The following is a 19,114-nucleotide window of genomic DNA, read 5'->3' on the forward strand; positions in this document are numbered from 1 at the left end:
CTCACACCGATCGCCCTTCAATTGTTGCCACTCCCAATTGTTGCCCCCCTCCAATGGGAACAGTTTCTCCCAGACCCCCCTCAGGATTTTAATCATCTCTCCAAATCTTCTCTCCACCTTCTCTTCCGCAAGGGGAACTCTCGTGCATGGGGCGGGGGAGTGGGACGGTTTGGGCTGCTCCTTTGGAGGGTTGGCTGAATAGCCTCCCTTTTGCACTGTATGGATCCTATGATGTCTCCACATTGTGTTATGTCATAATAGGGAGATATTAGGAACTTGGGTCCAGAAATGACGTCCATAAGACCATAAGACATAGGAGCAGAATTAGGTCACTCGGCCCATCGAGTCTGCTCCGCCATTCAATCATGGCTGATATGTTTCTCATCCCCATTCTCCTGCCTTCTCCCCATAACCCCTGACCCCCCTTATTAATCAAGAACATATCTATCTCTGTCTTATAGACACTTAGTGATTTGACCTCCACAGCCTTCTGCGGCAAAGAGTTCCACAGATTCTCCCACCCTCTGGCTGATGAAATTCCTCCTCATCTCTGTTTTAAAGGATCGTCCCTTTAGTCTGAGATGGTGCCCTCTGCTTCTAGTTGTTCCTCGAAGTGGAAACATCCTCTCCACGTCCACTCTGTCCAGGCCTCGCAGTATCCTGTAAGTTTCAATAAGGTCCACCCTCATCTTTCTAAACTCCAACGAGTACAGACCCAGAGTCTTCAACCATTCCTCATATGATAAGTTCTTCATTCCAGGGATCATTCTTGTGAACCTCCTCTGGACCCTTTCCAAGGCCAGCACATCCTTCCTTAGATACGGGGCCCAAAACTGCTCACAATACTCCAAATGGGGTCTGACCAGAGCCTTGTACAGCCTCAGAAGTACATCCCTGGTCTTGTATTCTACCCTCTTGACATGAATGCTACCATTGCATTTGCCTTCCGAACTGCCGACTGAACCTGCACATTAACCTTAAGAGGGCCCACTATATAGCAAGCAATCTAGGGGTTAAAAAGACTGATCGCAGCACACTCAGAGGGGTACATCCACATTCTGAGTTACGTTGTCCTACTCAGACTTAACATCAGCCAGAATGATCAACTCAAGATCCATTGTCATTCGGGACAACATATAATGACCAGCCATTACCCCGTCACAGAGTCTGATGACCTATTTGTCCGTCAATGCAAGGGTAGTTGCATATGAATGCAACACTGTTTTCTTTTGTGAGACCGGTAGTGGGCAATCAGCCAAGACAACAATAAGGGAATCGGGTCTGGCCATTTCAGGGGAGAACCTTTGTTTGAGGAGGTGGGTAGAGCTTACAGAGAGAGAGAGAGAGAGAGAGAGGAAGGAATGCTTTTTTGAACAGTTACAGGAAAAGGCTGTGGAATCCGACCAGGGAGGTCATGAAAGTTGCCACTGAGGCAGGCTTTGGAAAAGGGGTTCCGAACGAATGTCCTTGCTTCATAAATGCTTCATGTATTGCCTTAATCTGCCAGTGAAAGTGGCACGAGAGCTACATGTCATGTTACAGATTGTTTAACAGGAATTAGTGTGTTAAGGTTAAGAAACTGTCTGTAATTTGTTAGTGTTAGAGCTAAAGTAAAAGTTTAAATATTATTTTCTTTTCTTTTAACAAACTTAAGACTGGCTCACAAAGCCTACACAGGTGATTATATGGGCCCCCTCAATGAGCTATCATTAAGGGAGCTCACACTCCAATTGGCCAACCAATAAAGCCAATTGGAGTTCATTACAATAACAAAAATGTTCATGAAATATGCAGCAAATACAACTGGTTAACTATTATCTTTGAATAAATTTTAGGGTACCCAATTATTTCTATTTCCAATTAATTGGCAACTTAGCGTGGCCAATCCACCTTCCCTGCACATGTTTTTGGGTTGTGGGGGTGAGACCCAAGCAGACACGGGGAACTATTATTTGATTTCTAATGACTGCGTTAACTTGCTCCCACCCTCTACACACATGCACACAAGACAGAGACACAGATGGGGAGAAAAGTGTGTATGTGGGGAGGGGTTACAAAACGTAAGAAAAGGAGAAAAAGACGCGTTGTTTCACATGGGTATTTATAGCTCTTTACACTTTACTTTCAGTTTGAGGTTTTTACTGCACATTCATTCAGGCCCCTGTGGTGTCAGGAATACAGCACTCACAGCCTTTTTTAGAAGAGAGCGAGAGTGAGAGAGTGCCGGTCTTTTGCAGCCTGCAATGGTTTTCCTGTACATTCATTCAGGGTCCCTGCAGCATCAGGCACTCGCAGCCATTCTGGGCGAGAAGGGCCAGATGGCCTACTCCTGCTCCTAGTTCTTATGCCTGCAACCGGACACGGATCTCCGCAAGGGTGGAGGGGGCGTGTGGGGTCATGGGGAAGGGGGAAAGGAGCGGTGCCCGCCCCCCGCCCGGGAGGTCGGCAGCCCAGAATGCGGCCCCCCGCCGTTCCTCGGCATGGTTGGGGTGCCCTGCTCCATGCCGTGCCCATCTTGCCCCTCACAAGAGGACGAGGAGCGAGGGGGGGGGCGGAGCTGAGTGTGGCGGGATCCCGTGGCGTTCCACTGGCGCACAGCAGGATCCCACGGTCTGGTTAGAGGGTGGGGGCGGTACGGTGTGTGTGAGACGCCCCCCCCCTTTCCCTACCCTCCCTCTAGGGGGGGGGGGTGGTTTGGTGAGGATGCCATTTCCCCCCCCCCCTCCCCTAGTAGGATTGGCAATGGGGTTGGAATAAGAGGGCAAGTTTCCCCCCTGGTGTTGGTGTGGTGGTGATGGTGGTGGGCGTGGTCCCGTTGGGGAACGTCATTACGTCAGGACGTCGCCCGACCACCTTGGTCCCGCCCTGGATTGGGGGGGCTGCAGCGCGCTGACGTCATGACGTCCACGGTAGGCGCCGCCCGGTGGGAGTCCCATTCCCATCTGGCACTGCCGCTGGGGCGCGGTGACGTCATGACGTTCAGACGTCCCCGCCAACCGCGCGGCGGCCTCATGACGTCGGGCCGCCTGGCTTCTCAGGAAGGTCGGGCCGGATCGGGGGCGTGTTTTGCCCCCACCCCCCGTGTGCGCGCACGCAGACTGGCCCCATCCTCTCTCTGCAGCAGGCGGCTGTGCGCGTGCGCATGCCAGCGGGGGAGGCGCGCACGCACGCACGCACAGGCGCGGCGGGGCGGGGCTGATCGCGAGCTGGGCCAGCGGCTCGAGCGGGTGAGGAGCCGGAGCCGGAGCCGGAGCGGCCGTTAGACGGAGGCTGGGCAGCGGCGGCGGCGGGACGGCCAGAGGGGGGGGTTCCGGCTGACCCCCTCCCCGGACAACAGAGAGGCCTCAGACTGACCATCCCCCTGGCCAGAGAGGCCCAGTGACCATCCCCCTGGCCGGAGAGGCCCAGTGACCATCCCCCTGGCCTGAGAGGCCCAGGCTGACCATCCCCCTGGCCAGAGAGGCCCAGCCTGACCATCCCCCTGGCCAGAGAGGCCCAGCCTGACCATCCCCCTGGCCAGAGGCCCAGACTGACCATCCCCCTGGCCAGAGGCCTCAGACTGACCATCCCCCTGGCCAGAGAGGCCTCTGACTGACCATCCCCCTGGCCAGAGAGGCCCAGACTGACCATCCCCCTGGCCAGAGAGGCTCAGTGACCATCCCCCTGGCCAGAGAGGCCCAGACTGACCATCCCCCTGGCCAGAGAGGCTCAGTGACCATCCCCCTGGCTAGAGAGGCCCAGTGACCATCCCCCTGGACAGAGAGGCCTCAGACTGACTATCCCCCTGGCCAGAGAGGCCTCAGACTGACCATCCCCCTGGCCAGAGAGGCCCAGTGACCATCCCCCTGGCCAGAGGCTCAGTGACCATCCCCCTGGCCAGAGAGGCCCAGTGACCATCCCCCTGGCCAGAGAGGCCCAGCCTGACCATCCCCCTGGCCGGAGAGGCTCAGTGACCATTCTCCTGGTCACATGCTCAGGATGACCACCCTCCTGGTCACATGCTCAAAGTGACCATTTGCCCGATCAACGAGGGACAGAGCCATCATCTCCCTGACCAGAATAATCCTGTTTTCAGCCAAAGGGAGCGCAGCGACCAACACTCACACCAGGTTGACCCTGGGTCCAACCAGAGAGAGAGGAGTGACCATCACTCCCTCCCACAGTGACCCTGGGTCCAACTCGAGGGAGAGAAAGTGACCCTGCATCACGGCTCGAGTGATCCTCCTCCCCCCCCTCTGACAAGAGGGAGGGTGGGAGAGACCCTTTGCCCAGCCAGGTGTGACTGGAAAGAGTGACGAAGGAAGGACGGAGAGAGAGGTCATCTCTGAAGAGAGGCCTTCTCTGGACAGAGGTACCCTATGTCTGTCCAGAGGAAGGGAGAGAGCGAGTGACCATCTCTGGCCGGGGGGAGAGAGAGAGAGAGACGGCCAAGCAGATCCTGTGCCCAGCCAGAGAGTGACCCTCTCTCCCTCCCTCCTGTCCACATTCCCATTACCATGGCCCAGACACCACCGCACCCCAGCCTGGGAGACCAGACACCAGCTGACCAGTATCCTGGACTACCCATTGACCAGTCCGCAGGGGCCCCTGCTTACCAGCCTCAGGATGTGACTGCCGCTCGATCTGTGGGGAAGCCTGCTGAACAGCTACTGACCACGACGCCTGCTGACCAGCCTCGACCTTTGCCGGCTGCTGAGACCCCGGCCGCGATGCCAGCTGACCGGAATCGACCTTTGCCTGCTGCTGAGCCCCCGGCCGTGATGCCAGCTGACCAGCTTCGACTGGTGCCCATTGCCGAGCCCCCGGCCGCGATGCCAGCTGACCAGTCTCGACCAGTGCCTGCTGCTGAGCCCCCGGCCACGATGCCAGCTGACCAGGCTCAACCAGTGCCCGCTGCTGAGCCCCCGGCCGCGATGCCAGCTGACCAGGCTCAACCAGTGCTCGCTGGCGAGCCACCGGCCGTGATGCCAGCTGACCAGGCTCAACCAGTGCCCGCTGCTGAGCCCCCGGCCGCGATGCCAGCTGACCAGGCTCAACCGGTGCTCGCTGGCGAGCCACCGGCCGTGATGCCAGCTGACCAGTCTCGGCCGGTGCTCGCTGCTAAGCCTACGGCCGCGATGCCAGCTGACCTGTCTCGACCAGTGCCTGCTGCTAAGCCTACGGCCGCGATGCCAGCTGACCTGTCTCGGCCGGTGCTCGCTGCTAAGCCTACGGCCGCGATGCCAGCTGACCAGCCAGTGGAGCATGTGCGACCGGCATCCAGTGCAAGTCCTCCGCCCCTGTCCACTAACCCGTCTCTGGCCACGCCTTCCGCCCACGCCCGGCCTCCGGCCTCACCCACTGTGCCGGCCGACCGGCCCCGGCACCCGTCTGGCGAACACCCGCGGCTGCCCGCCCTACCAGCCTCCCCGCACGGCTCCTGTGGCCCGCCGCCCGCTGACACGGTGTCGGTGGCCGACACGGTCTCGCTGTACGGCCAAGTGGACTCGGTCTCCATGTACGGCACTGCCGAGTCACTGCTGCAAGACGACGGCAGCTCGCTGGGGTCGGACTCCGAGCTCAACGGCAGCACCGCCTCGTCACAACGCACAGACAAGTACGGCTTCCTGGGGGGGACGCAGTTCTGCGGCAGACAGTGAGTATGAGCCCGGGTCGTTGGTGCTGGAACGGGGGGGGGGGGGGAGGGGGAGGGAGGGGGTGCGGTGTGCGTAGTGAGAGGAGTGGGGGAGAATGTACCAGTTATGAGCAGAGGTAGGCCATTTGGCCCCTTGAATCCCTGCTCCACACCCAACCCCCCGCTCCCAGCTGGAAACATCCTCTCAGCATCTGCCCTATCGAGATGCCTATCGAGAATCTAATACCTTCCAATGAGAACAATTCTCATTCTTCTAAACTCCAACCTGCTGAAACTCCACCTCAGAGAAACCTATTGCCCAGCCCAGCCCACCCATTCATCTCAGGAATCAACCCGGGAGAACCTTCTCTGAACTGCCTCCAATGGGTGTCTCTCCCTCCGTGAGTAAGCAGCACTCCAGCTGCGGAAACGCCCCACAGAGTTGTGGCAGCACATTTCGACTTTTATATTCCATCCTATCCCCTTGCGATAAAGGACAATTTTCCACTCGCCTCCCTCATCACTTGCTGCATCTGTACACCAATGTTTTCTGATTGATGTACCAGGATGCCCCGATCCCTCTGTACCGCAGCGACACCCAGATCCCTCTGTACCACAGCAACACCCAGATCCCTCTGTACCGCAGCAACACCCAGATCCCACTGTACCGCAGCAACACCCAGATCCCTCTGTACCACAGCAACACCCAGATCCCTCTGTACCGCAGCGTCAACCATATCCCTCTGTAGCACAGCAACACCCAGATCCCTCTGTACCGCAGCAACACCCAGATCCCTCTGTACCACAGCAACACCCAGATCCCTCTGTACCGCAGCGTCAACCATATCCCTCTGTACCGCAGCAACACCCAGATCCCTCTGTACCACAGCAACACCCAGATCCCTCTGTACCACAGCAACACCCAGATCCCTCTGTACCGCAGCAACACCCAGATCCCTCTATACCGCAGCGTCACCCAGATCCCTCTCTACCACAGCAACACCCAGATCCCTCTGTACCGCAGCAACAACCAGATCCCTCTGTACCGCAGCGTCACCCAGATCCCTCTGTACCGCAGCAACACCCAGATCCCTCTGTACCGCAGCAACACCCAGATCCCTCTGTACCGCAGCAACACCCAGGTCCCTCTATACCGCAGCAACACCCAGATCCCTCTGTACCACAGCAACACCCAGATCCCTCTGTACCACAGCAACACCCAGATCCCTCTGTACCGCAGTGTCACCCAGATCCCGCTGTACCTCACCAACATCCAGATCTCTCTGTACCACAGCAACACCCAGATCCCTCTGTACCGCAGCAACACCCAGATCCCTCTGTACCGCAGCAACACCCAGATCCCTCTGTACCACAGCAATACCCAGATCCCTCTGTACCGCAGCAACACCCAGATCCCTCTGTACCGCAGCGTCACCCAGATCCCTCTGTACCACAGCAATACCCAGATCCCTCTGTACCACAGCAACACCCAGATCCCTCTGTACCACAGCAACACCCAGATCCCTCTGTACCACAGCAACACCCAGATCCCTCTGTACCACAGCAACACCCAGATCCCTCTGTTCCACAGCAACACCCAGATCCCTCAGTACCACAGCAACAACCAGATCCCTCTGTACCACAGCAACACCCAGATCCCTCTGTACCACAGCAACTCCCAGATCCCTCGGTACCACAGCAACACCCAGATCCCTGTGTACCACAGCAACACCCAGATCCCTCTGTACAACAGCAACACCCAGATCCCTCTGTACCACAGCAACACCCAGATCCCTCTGTACAACAGCAACACCCAGATCCCTCTGTACCACAGCAACACCCAGATCCCTCTGTACCACAGCAACACCCAGATCCCGCTGTACCTCACCAACATCCAGATCTCTCTGTACCACAGCAACACCCAGATCCCACTGTACCGCAGCGACACCCAGATCCCTCTACCGCAGCGACACCCAGATCCCTCTGTACCACAGCAACACACAGATCCCTCCGTACCGCAGCAACACCCTGATCCCTCTGTACCGCAGCAACACCAGATCCCTCTGTACCACAGCAACACCCAGATCCCTCTGTACATCAGCGACACCCAGATCCCACTATACCACAGCAACACCCAGATCCCTCTGCACCACAGCAACACCCAGATCCCTCTGTACCGCAGTGACACCCAGATCCCTCTGTACGGCAGCAACACCCAGATCCCTCTGTACCACAGCAACACCCAGATCCCTCTGTACCGCAGCAACACCCAGATCCCTCTGTACCGCAGTGACACCCAGATCCCTCTGTACCCCAGCAACACCCAGATCCCTCTGTAACGCAGCAACACCCAGATCCCTCTGTACCACAGCAACACCCAAGTCCCTCTGTAACGCAGCAACACCCAGATCACTCTGTACCACAGCAACACCCAGATCCCTCTGCACCGCAGAAACACCCAGATCCCTCTGTAGCACAGCAACACCCAGATCCCTCTCTACCACAGCAACACCCAGATCCCTCTGTACCACAGCAACACCCAGATCCCTCTGTACCGCAGCAACACCCAGATCCCTCTGTACGGCAGCAACACCCAGATCCCTCTGTACGGCAGCAACACCTAGATCCCTCTGTACCGCAGCAACACCCAGATCCCTCTGTACCACAGCAACACCCAGATCCCTCTGTACGGCAGCAACACCCAGATCCCTCTGTACCCCAGCAACACCCAGCTCCCTCTGTACCACAGCAACACCCAGATCCCTCTGTACGGCAGCAACACCCAGATCCCTCTGTACGGCAGCAACACCCAGATCCCTCTGTACGGCAGCAACACCTAGATCCCTCTGTACCGCAGCAACACCCAGATCCCTCTGTACCACAGCAACACCCAGATCCCTCTGTACGGCAGCAACACCCAGATCCCTCTGTACCGCAGCAACACCCAGATCCCTCTGTACCGCAGCAACACCCAGATCCCTCTGTCCCACAGCAACACCCAGATCCCTCTGTACCGCAGCAACACCCAGATCCCTCTGTACCGCAGCAACACCCAGATCCCTCTGTACCGCAGCAACACCCAGATCCCTCTGTACCGCAGAAACACCCAGATCCCTCTGTACCGCAGCAACACCCAGATCCCTCTGTACCGCGGCAACACCCAGATCCCTCTGTACCGCAGCGTCACCCGGATCCCTCTGTACCGCAGCAACACCCAGATCCCTCTGTACCGCAGCGACACCCAGGTCCCTCTGTACCGCAGCAACACCCAGATCCCTCTGTACCGCAGCAACACCCAGATCCCTCTGTACCGCAGCAACACCCAGATCCCTCTGTACCGCAGCAACACCCAGATCCCTCTGTACCGCAGCAACACCCAGATCCCTCTGTTCCACAGCAACACCCAGATCCCTCAGTACCACAGCAACAACCAGATCCCTCTGTACCACAGCAACACCCAGATCCCTCTGTACCACAGCAACACCCAGATCCCTCTGTACAACAGGAACACCCAGATCCATCTGTACCACAGCAACACCCAGATCCCTCTGTACCACAGCAACACCCAGATCCCTCTGTACCGCAGCAACAACCAGATCCCTCTGTACCGCAGCAACACCCAGATCCCTCTGTACCGCAGCGTCACCCAGATCCCTCTGTACCGCAGCAACACCCAGATCCCTCTGTACCGCAGCAACAACCAGATCCCTCTGTACCGCAGCAACACCCAGATCCCTCTGTACCGCAGCAACACCCAGATCCCTCTGTACCACAGCAACACCCAGATCCCTCTGTACCGCAGCAACACCCAGATCCCTCTGTTCCACAGCAACACCCAGATCCCTCAGTACCACAGCAACAACCAGATCCCTCTGTACCACAGCAACACCCAGATCCCTCTGTACCACAGCAACACCCAGATCCCTCTGTACAACAGCAACACCCAGATCCCTCTGTACCACAGCAACACCCAGATCCCTCTGTACAACAGCAACACCCAGATCCCTCTGTACCACAGCAACACCCAGATCCCTCTGTACCACAGCAACACCCAGATCCCGCTGTACCTCACCAACATCCAGATCTCTCTGTACCACAGCAACACCCAGATCCCACTGTACCGCAGCGACACCCAGATCCCTCTACCGCAGCGACACCCAGATCCCTCTGTACCACAGCAACACACAGATCCCTCCGTACCGCAGCAACACCCTGATCCCTCTGTACCGCAGCAACACCAGATCCCTCTGTACCACAGCAACACCCAGATCCCTCTGTACATCAGCGACACCCAGATCCCACTATACCACAGCAACACCTAGATCCCTCTGTACCACAGCTACAGCCAGATCCCTCTGCACCACAGCAACACCCAGATCCCTCTGTACCGCAGTGACACCCAGATCCCTCTGTACCACAGCAACACCCAGATCCCTCTGTACCGCAGTGACACCCAGATCCCTCTGAACCCCAGCAACACCCAGATCCCTCTGTAACGCAGCAACACCCAGATCCCTCTGTACCACAGCAACACCCAAGTCCCTCTGTAACGCAGCAACACCCAGATCCCTCTGTACCACAGCAACACCCAGATCCCTCTGCACCGCAGCAACACCCAGATCCCTCTGTAGCACAGCAACACCCAGATCCCTCTCTACCACAGCAACACCCAGATCCCTCTGTACCACAGCAACACCCAGATCCCTCTGTACCGCAGCAACACCCAGATCCCTCTGTACGGCAGCAACACCCAGATCCCTCTGTACGGCAGCAACACCTAGATCCCTCTGTACCGCAGCAACACCCAGATCCCTCTGTACCACAGCAACACCCAGATCCCTCTGTACGGCAGCAACACCCAGATCCCTCTGTACCGCAGCAACACCCAGATCCCTCTGTACCACAGCAACACCCAGATCCCTCTGTACGGCAGCAACACCCAGATCCCTCTGTACGGCAGCAACACCCAGATCCCTCTGTACGGCAGCAACACCTAGATCCCTGTGTACCGCAGCAACACCCAGATCCCTCTGTACCACAGCAACACCCAGATCCCTCTGTACGGCAGCAACACCCAGATCCCTCTGTACCGCAGCAACACCCAGATCCCTCTGTACCGCAGCAACACCCAGATCCCTCTGTCCCACAGCAACACCCAGATCCCTCTGTACCGCAGCAACACCCAGATCCCTCTGTACCGCAGCAACACCCAGATCCCTCTGTACCGCAGCAACACCCAGATCCCTCTGTACCGCAGCAACACCCAGATCCCTCTGTACCGCAGCAACACCCAGATCCCTCTGTACCGCGGCAACACCCAGATCCCTCTGTACCGCAGCGTCACCCAGATCCCTCTGTACCGCAGCAACACCCAGATCCCTCTGTACCGCAGCAACACCAGATCCCTCTGTACCGCAGCAACACCCAGATCCCTCTGTACCGCAGCAACACCCAGATCCCTCTGTACCGCAGCAACACCCAGATCCCTCTGTACCACAGCAACACCCAGATCCCTCTGTACCGCAGCAACACCCAGATCCCTCTGTTCCACAGCAACACCCAGATCCCTCAGTACCACAGCAACAACCAGATCCCTCTGTACCACAGCAACACCCAGATCCCTCTGTACCACAGCAACACCCAGATCCCTCTGTACAACAGGAACACCCAGATCCATCTGTACCACAGCAACACCCAGATCCCTCTGTACCACAGCAACATCCAGATCTCTCTGTACCACAGCAACACCCAGATCCCACTGTACCGCAGCGACACCCAGATCCCTCTACCGCAGCGACACCCAGATCCCTCTGTACCACAGCAACACACAGATCCCTCCGTACCGCAGCAACACCCTGATCCCTCTGTACCGCAGCAACACCAGATCCCTCTGTACCACAGCAACACCCAGATCCCTCTGTACATCAGCGACACCCAGATCCCACTATACCACAGCAACACCTAGATCCCTCTGTACCACAGCTACAGCCAGATCCCTCTGCACCACAGCAACACCCAGATCCCTCTGTACCGCAGTGACACCCAGATCCCTCTGTACCACAGCAACACCCAGATCCCTCTGTACCGCAGCAACACCCTGATCCCTCTGTACCGCAGTGACACCCAGATCCCTCTGTACCCCAGCAACACCCAGATCCCTCTGTAACGCAGCAACACCCAGATCCCTCTGTACCACAGCAACACCCAAGTCCCTCTGTAACGCAGCAACACCCAGATCCCTCTGTACCACAGCAACACCCAGATCCCTCTGCACCGCAGAAACACCCAGATCCCTCTGTACCACAGCAACACCCAGATCCCTCTGTATCGCAGCAACACCCAGACCCCTCTGTAGCACAGCAACACCCAGATCCCTCTGTACCACAGCAACACCCAGATCCCTCTGTACCACAGCAACACCCAGATCCCTCTGTACCGCAGCAACACCCAGATCCCTCTGTACGGCAGCAACACCCAGATCCCTCTGTACGGCAGCAACACCTAGATCCCTCTGTACCGCAGCAACACCCAGATCCCTCTGTACCACAGCAACACCCAGATCCCTCTGTACGGCAGCAACACCCAGATCCCTCTGTACCGCAGCAACACCCAGATCCCTCTGTACCGCAGCAACACCCAGATCCCTCTGTACCGCAGCAACACCCAGATCCCTCTGTCCCACAGCAACACCCAGATCCCTCTGTACCGCAGCAACACCCAGATCCCTCTGTACCGCAGCAACACCCAGATCCCTCTGTACCGCAGCAACACCCAGATCCCTCTGTACCGCAGCAACACCCAGATCCCTCTGTACCGCAGCAACACCCAGATCCCTCTGTACCGCGGCAACACCCAGATCCCTCTGTCCCGCGGCAACACCTAGATCCCTCTGTACCGCAGCGACACCCAGATCCCTCTGCACCGCAGAAACACCCAGATCCCTCTGTACCGCAGCAACACCCAGATCCCTCTGTAGCACAGCAACACCCAGATCCCCCTCTACCACAGCAACACCCAGATCCCTCTGTACCGCAGCAACACCCAGATCCCTCTGTACGGCAGCAACACCCAGATCCCTCTGTACGGCAGCAACACCCAGATCCCTCTGTACCACAGCAACACCCAGATCCCTCTGTACCACAGCAACACCCAGATCCCTCTGTACGGCAGCAACACCCAGATCCCTCTGTACCGCAGCAACACCCATATCCCTCTGTACCGCAGCAACACCCAGATCCCTCTGTACCACAGCAACACCCAGATCCCTCTGTACCACAGCAACTCCCAGATCCCTCTGTACTGCAGCAACACCCAGATCCCTCTGTACGGCAGCAACACCCAGATCCCTCTGTACGGCAGCAACACCCAGATCCCTCTATACCGCAGCAACACCCAGATCCCTCTGTACGGCAGCAACACCCAGATCCCTCTGTACCACAGCAACACCCAGATCCCTCTGTACCACAGCAACACCCAGATCCCTCTGTACGGCAGCAACACCCAGATCCCTCTGTCCCGCAGCAACACCCAGATCCCTCTGTACCGCAGCAACACCCAGATCCCTCTGTACCACAGCAACACCCAGATCCCTCTGTACCACAGCAACACCCAGATCCCTCTGTACTGCAGCAACACCCAGATCCCTCTGTACCGCAGCAACACCCAGATCCCTCTGTACCGCAGCAACACCCAGGTCCCTCTGTACCGCAGCAACACCCAGATCCCTCTGTACCGCAGCAACACCCAGATCCCTCTGTACCGCAGCAACACCCAGATCCCTCTGTACCGCAGCAACACCCAGATCCTCTGTCCCGCGGCAACACCCAGATCCCTCTGTACCGCAGCAACACCCAGATCCCTCTGTACCACAGCAACACCCAGATCCCTCTGTACCGCAGCAACACCCAGATCCCTCTGTACCGCAGCAACACCTAGATCCCTCTGTACGGCAGCAACACCCAGATCCCTCTGTACCGCAGCAACACCTAGATCCCTCTACCGCAGGGTTCTGCAAGTTCTCTCCGTTTACATTCTACTTCTTTGTTCTTCCTACCAAAGTGGACAAGTAGCTGCTGGGTCTGCATGCTGACTGTACGAGCATTGTCGGAAGGCATTCATTTGTGACTGCCTTACTTTGGGAGCCCCTAATTGTGGTCTCACCTACACGACTCTCATGAGGGGAAGCACCTCCAGAATGTTCAAGCACATTATAGAGGATGTGATAGCTGAGCCTTTAGATAGTCACAATAGAATCAAGCAGAGTCAACATGACTTCCTGATGGGGCAATCCTGCCCGGCCAATATATTAGAATTGCTTTGAGGTGGTAATGAAAATCAGGATCGATCAAGGGGTACCAGTAGATGTAATATACTTGGGTTTCCATAAAACGCTCGATATGGTACTACACAAAAGGCTACTTAATATGATAAGAGTCGATGGTGTTGGGGGCAGTACATTAGCATGGATAGAGGATTGGCTAACTGATAGAAAACAGAGATTTGAAATAAGAGGGGCATTTTCAGGCTGGCAACTTATAACTAGTGGAGTGCTGCAGGGATCAGTGCTGAGGCCACAATTATTCACAATATATATTAATGAGGGAAGTGAATGTGCTTTGGCCAAGTTTGTGGATGACACAAAAATAGGTGGGAAGGCAAGTGGCGAGGGTGACACAGAGTCTACGGAGGGTTAGGCGAGTGGGCAAAACTTAGATGGAATATAATTTAGGAAAATGTGAGGTGATGCACTTTGGTAGGGAGAATAAAGGAGCTGATAGTATTTAAATGGAGAGCGATTGCAGAAAGCGGCAGCGCGGAGGGACTCTGCGATCCTTGTGCGTGAAATGTTAGCGTGCAACTTCCGCAGTTCGTCGGGAAGGAAAATGGAACGTTGGCCTTTATTTCCAAGGGAATGGAGCAGAGAAATAGACAAGTCCAGCTAAAACTATACCAGGCGTTAGTTAGACCATACCTGGAATAGTGTCAACAGTTTTGATCCACTTGCCTAAGGAAGATACACACTGACATTGGAGGGAGTCCGGAGAAGGTTCACTCGGTTGACCCTGGGTAGGGAGGGAGTTTCTCATGAGGGGAGGTTTGAGTAGGCCGGGGCCTGTACATTGGAGGGAGTCCAGAGAAGGTTCACTCGGTTGATCCTGGGGAGGGAGGAATTTTCTCATAAGGGGAGGTTGAGTAGGTTGGACCAATAGTGGGGAGAAAGGGGTCTTTTTTAGGATGGCAGCCGGTGAGTAATCGCGTACCTTTTCAAAAATAATCTTTATTGTCACAAGTAGGCTTACATTAACACTGCAATGATGTTACTGTGATAATCTGCTGGTCGCCACATTCCGGCGCCTGCTCGGCTACGCAGAGGGAGAATTCAGAATGAGCAATTTACTTCGGGGGTCGCTGTTGGGAGCACAACTTTTTACAATATGCATCAATGATCTGGAAGAAGGAACTGAAGGCACTATTGCTAAGTTTGCAGATGATACAAAGATCTGTAGAGACAGTATTGAGGAAGCAAGGGGGCTGCAGAAGGACTTGGACAGGCTAGGAGAGTGGGTAAAGAAGTGGCAGATGGAATGCAATGTGGAAAAGTGTGAGATTGTGCACTTTGGAAGGAGGAATTTAGGCACAGACTATTTTCTAAATGGAGAAATGCCTAGGAAATCAGAAGCACAAAGGGACTTGGGAGTCCTTGTTCACGATTTTCTTAAGGTTAATGTGCAGGTTCAGTCGGCAGTTAAGGCAAATGCAATGTGCATTCATGTCGAGAGGGCTAGAATACAACACCAGGGATGTACTTCAGAGGCTGTATAATGCTCTGGTCAGACCCCATTTGGAGTATTGTGAGCAGTTTTCGGCCCTGTATCTAAGGAAGGATGTGCTGGCCTTGGAAAGGGTCCAGAGGAGGTTCACAAGAATGATCCTTGGAATGAGGAGCTTGTCGTATGAGGAATGGTTGGAGACTCTGGGTCTGTACTCGTTGGAGTTCAGTAGGACGAGGGGGGATTTTATTGAAGCTTGCAGGATGCTGCGAGGCCTGGATAGAGTGGACGTGGAGAGGATGTTTCCACTTGTAGGAACAACTAGAACCCGAGGGCCCAGCCTCAGACTGAAGGGACAATCCTTTCAAACAGAGATGAGGAGGAATTTTAAGCCAGAGGGTGGTGAATCTGTGGAACTCTTTGCCGCAGAAGGCTGTGGAGGCCAATTCACTGAGTGTCTTTAAGACAGAGATAGATAGGTTCTCGATTAATAAGGGAATCAGGGGTTATGGGGAGAAGGCAGGAGAATGGGGATGAGAAACATATCAGCCATGATTAAATGGCGGAGCAGACTCGATGGGCCGAGTGGCCTAATTCTGCTCCTATGTCTTATGGTCTTATGGGCCTGTACATTGGAGGCAGTGCAGAGAAGGTTCACTCGGTTGATCCCGGGTAGGGAGGGAGTTTCTCATGAGGGGAGGTTTGAGTAGGCCGGGGCCTGTACATTGGAGTTTAGAAGAATGAGAGGTGACCTTATTGAGACATATTGGATTCTCAGGGGGGCTTTGACAGGGTCGATGCTGAGAGGATGTTTCCTCCTGTGGGAGACTGGGACCAGAGGGCAGAATGTCAGAGTCAGGGGGCTGCCCATTTCACACAGATGAGGAGGAATTTCTTCCCTCAGAGGGCAGTGAATCTGTGGAATTCTTCACCGCAGAGAGCTGTAGAGGCCGGGGCGTTAAGTATGTTCAAGGCTGAGAGAGAGATTTATAATCAGTGCGGGGATCGAGGGTGATGAGGACAAGGCGGGAAAGTGGGGAGGATGATCAGATTGGTCGCAATCCCATTGACTGACGGAGCAGACTCGATGGGCTGAATGGTCCACTTGTCCGGGTTACAGTCATCTTAACCTCCAACATGTTCTCAGCATCAGGTTTGTAGATGGGGTTTCAACATTTAAGGCAAATAAGGTGGATACTGAGAGGATGTTTCCCCCCGAGTGGGGTGGGGGAGGGACCTAGAACTATGGGGGATGAGGAGCTGTTTGAGGATAAAGGCATATCCCATTCGAGAGGCGATGAGGGATTAGTTCTCTCGAGGGGCGGGGTCAGTCTGTCGAATTATCCCCTCCACCCCTCCCCCAACAACCCCGGGAGAGCAGAGCAGGATGCGGCTCATTGAATACATTTAAGGCCGACTAAGACAGATTTCTGATCGATAAGGCGGGGTGGGTGGGGGGGGGGGGGGGGGGGGGGGTGTGGGGGGGTGCTGGGGAAAAGAGAGAGAGAGACAGGAGAGTGGAGTTTGAGACTGCAATCAGATCAGACAGGATCTCCTGGAATGGGGGTAGCAGGATTGAAGGGGCCAAACCCACTGTTTGGATTTGTTGTGTGTGTGTGTGTGTTATCGTGTCTTTGTGCTCTTGGGTGTGAGTTAGACAGCAGGATTGTACGCATTGTGGTTACAACAGGGCAAGACAGAGACTGCGTGGTTTCCGCATCCTCCAGGTTTGGTCTGGGTCAAGCCTTGCTTGTAGCAGCAGGAGGATGCGCAGGGGCTGGGTGTGTGGTTGAACGTTCGATGTGTATTTAGTGCTAGTGTTGAGTGTCATTCAGGGTGTGGGCCGCTTGTTTCCTTCACTGCATCGGCCTCACTCGGGGCTATGAGTCAGGCAGGGAAGGGGAGAGGTGCTTCAGGAATGTGCCGGGGCTTGGTGGTGCCTGGCAGTGAAGTTTGCAGCCTCAGACAGGCATTGGTGTGCTTCAGGACTGCCTGATTCAAACCGAGTTGTGCAATTCTCTGTGCAACTCGAAAACAATAATTATCGGAGCTGTTGACTGCGATAGGGCGGCATTTTGAGATGGGTTAGATACCAGTCTGTAACTCACTCCCGGGTATCTGTTATTCTATATATCAACCACCCCAAACCCCTCGATTAGATTCCAGTCTGTAACTCACTCCCGGGGATCTGTTATTCTATATATAAACCACCCTGAACCCCTCGATTAGATTCCAGTCTGTAACTCACTCCCGGGTATCTGTTATTCTCCATATAAACCACCCGTAACCCCTCGATTAGATTCCAGTCTGTAACTCACTCCCAGGTATCTGTTATTCTCGATATAAACCACCCTGAACCCCTCAGTTAGATTCCAGTCTGTAACTCACTCCCGGGTATCTGTTATTCTGTTTATAAACCACCCTGAACCCCTCAATTAGATTCCAGTCTGCAACTCACTCCCGGGTTTCTGTTATTCTATATATAAACCACCCTGAACCCCTCAATTAGATTCCAGTCTGCAACTCACTCCCGGGTTTCTGTTATTCTATATATAAACCACCCTGAACCCCTCAATTAGATTCCAGTCTGTAACTCACTCCCGGGTATCTGTTATTCTCTATATAAACCACAACCCCACAATTAGATTCCAGTCTGAAACTCACTCCCGGGTATCTGTTATTCTATATATAAACCACCCCGAAACCCTCGATTAGATTCCAGTCTGTAACTCATAACACACCCCCGGGTATCTGTTATTCCACATATAAACCACCCCGAAACCCTCGATTAGACTCCAGTCTGTAACTCACTCCCGGGTATCTGTTATTCTACATGTAAAACACCCCAAAACCCTCGATTAGATTCCAGTCTGTAACTCACTCCCGGATATCTGTTATTCTACATATAAACCATCCTAAACCCCTCGATTAGATTCCAGTGTAACACTCCCGGGTATCTGTTATTCTATATATCAACCAATCCTGAACACCTCGATTAGATTCCAGTCTGTAACTCACTCCCAGGTATCTGTTATTCTATATATAAACTACCCCGAAACCCTCGATTAGATTCCAGTCTGTAACTCACTCCCGGGTACCTCTTATCCTATATATAAACAACCCCGAACCCCTCGATTAGATTCCAGTCTTAACTCACTCCCAGGTATCTGTTATTCTATGTATAAACCACCCCGAACCCCTCGATTAGATTCCAGTCTTAATTCACTCCCGGGTATCTGTCATTCAATATATAAACCACCCCGAAACCCTCGATTAGATTCCAGTCTGTAACTCACTCCCGGGTACCTCTTATTCTATATATAAACAACCCCGAACCCCTCGATTAGATTCCAGTCTGTAACTCACTCCCAGGTATCTGTTATTCTATGTATAAACCACCCCGAACCCCTCGATTAGATTCCAGTCTTAACTCACTCCCGGGGATCTGTTATTCTATATATAAACCACCCCGAACCCCTCGATTAGATTCCAGTCTGTAACTCACTCCCGGGTATCTGTTATTCTATAAATAAACCACCCCGAACCCCTCGATTAGATTCCAGTCTGTAACTCACTCTCGGGTATCTGTTATTCTATATATAAACCACCCTGAACCCCTCAATTAGATTCCAGTCTGTAACACTCCCGGATATCTGTTACTCTATATATAAACCACCCCGAACCCCTCGATTAGATTCCAGTCTGTAACTCACTCCCGGGTATCTGTTAT

General features: G+C 54.7%; 1 protein-coding gene across 2 annotated transcripts; it reads left to right on the plus strand.

Moving 5' to 3' along the window:
• Positions 1 to 3,191: 3,191 nt before the first annotated feature.
• LOC119954953 (transcriptional regulatory protein AlgP-like) lies at positions 3,192 to 5,658 on the plus strand. Of its 2 annotated transcripts, XM_038780701.1 has the most exons (2): positions 3,192 to 4,675; positions 4,727 to 5,658. In XM_038780701.1, exons 1-2 carry the CDS (start codon positions 4,497 to 4,499, stop codon positions 5,637 to 5,639), a joined length of 1,092 nt encoding a protein of 363 aa, XP_038636629.1. In that variant the 5' UTR covers positions 3,192 to 4,496; the 3' UTR covers positions 5,640 to 5,658. The 2 variants fall into 2 exon arrangements, with proteins under 2 accessions (XP_038636629.1, XP_038636628.1); XM_038780700.1 differs by having other exon boundaries at positions 3,192 to 5,658.
• The last annotated feature ends 13,456 nt before the right edge of the window (positions 5,659 to 19,114 follow it).

Source organism: Scyliorhinus canicula, chromosome 20, assembly GCF_902713615.1.
Source record: "Scyliorhinus canicula chromosome 20, sScyCan1.1, whole genome shotgun sequence".
Lineage (NCBI taxonomy): Eukaryota > Metazoa > Chordata > Chondrichthyes > Carcharhiniformes > Scyliorhinidae > Scyliorhinus > Scyliorhinus canicula.

Bases quoted from the DNA above. Each gene is read 5' to 3' on its own strand.
- LOC119954953 (XM_038780700.1), top strand. From the start codon at position 4,497: ATGGCCCAGACACCACCGCACCCCAGCCTGGGAGACCAGACACCAGCT.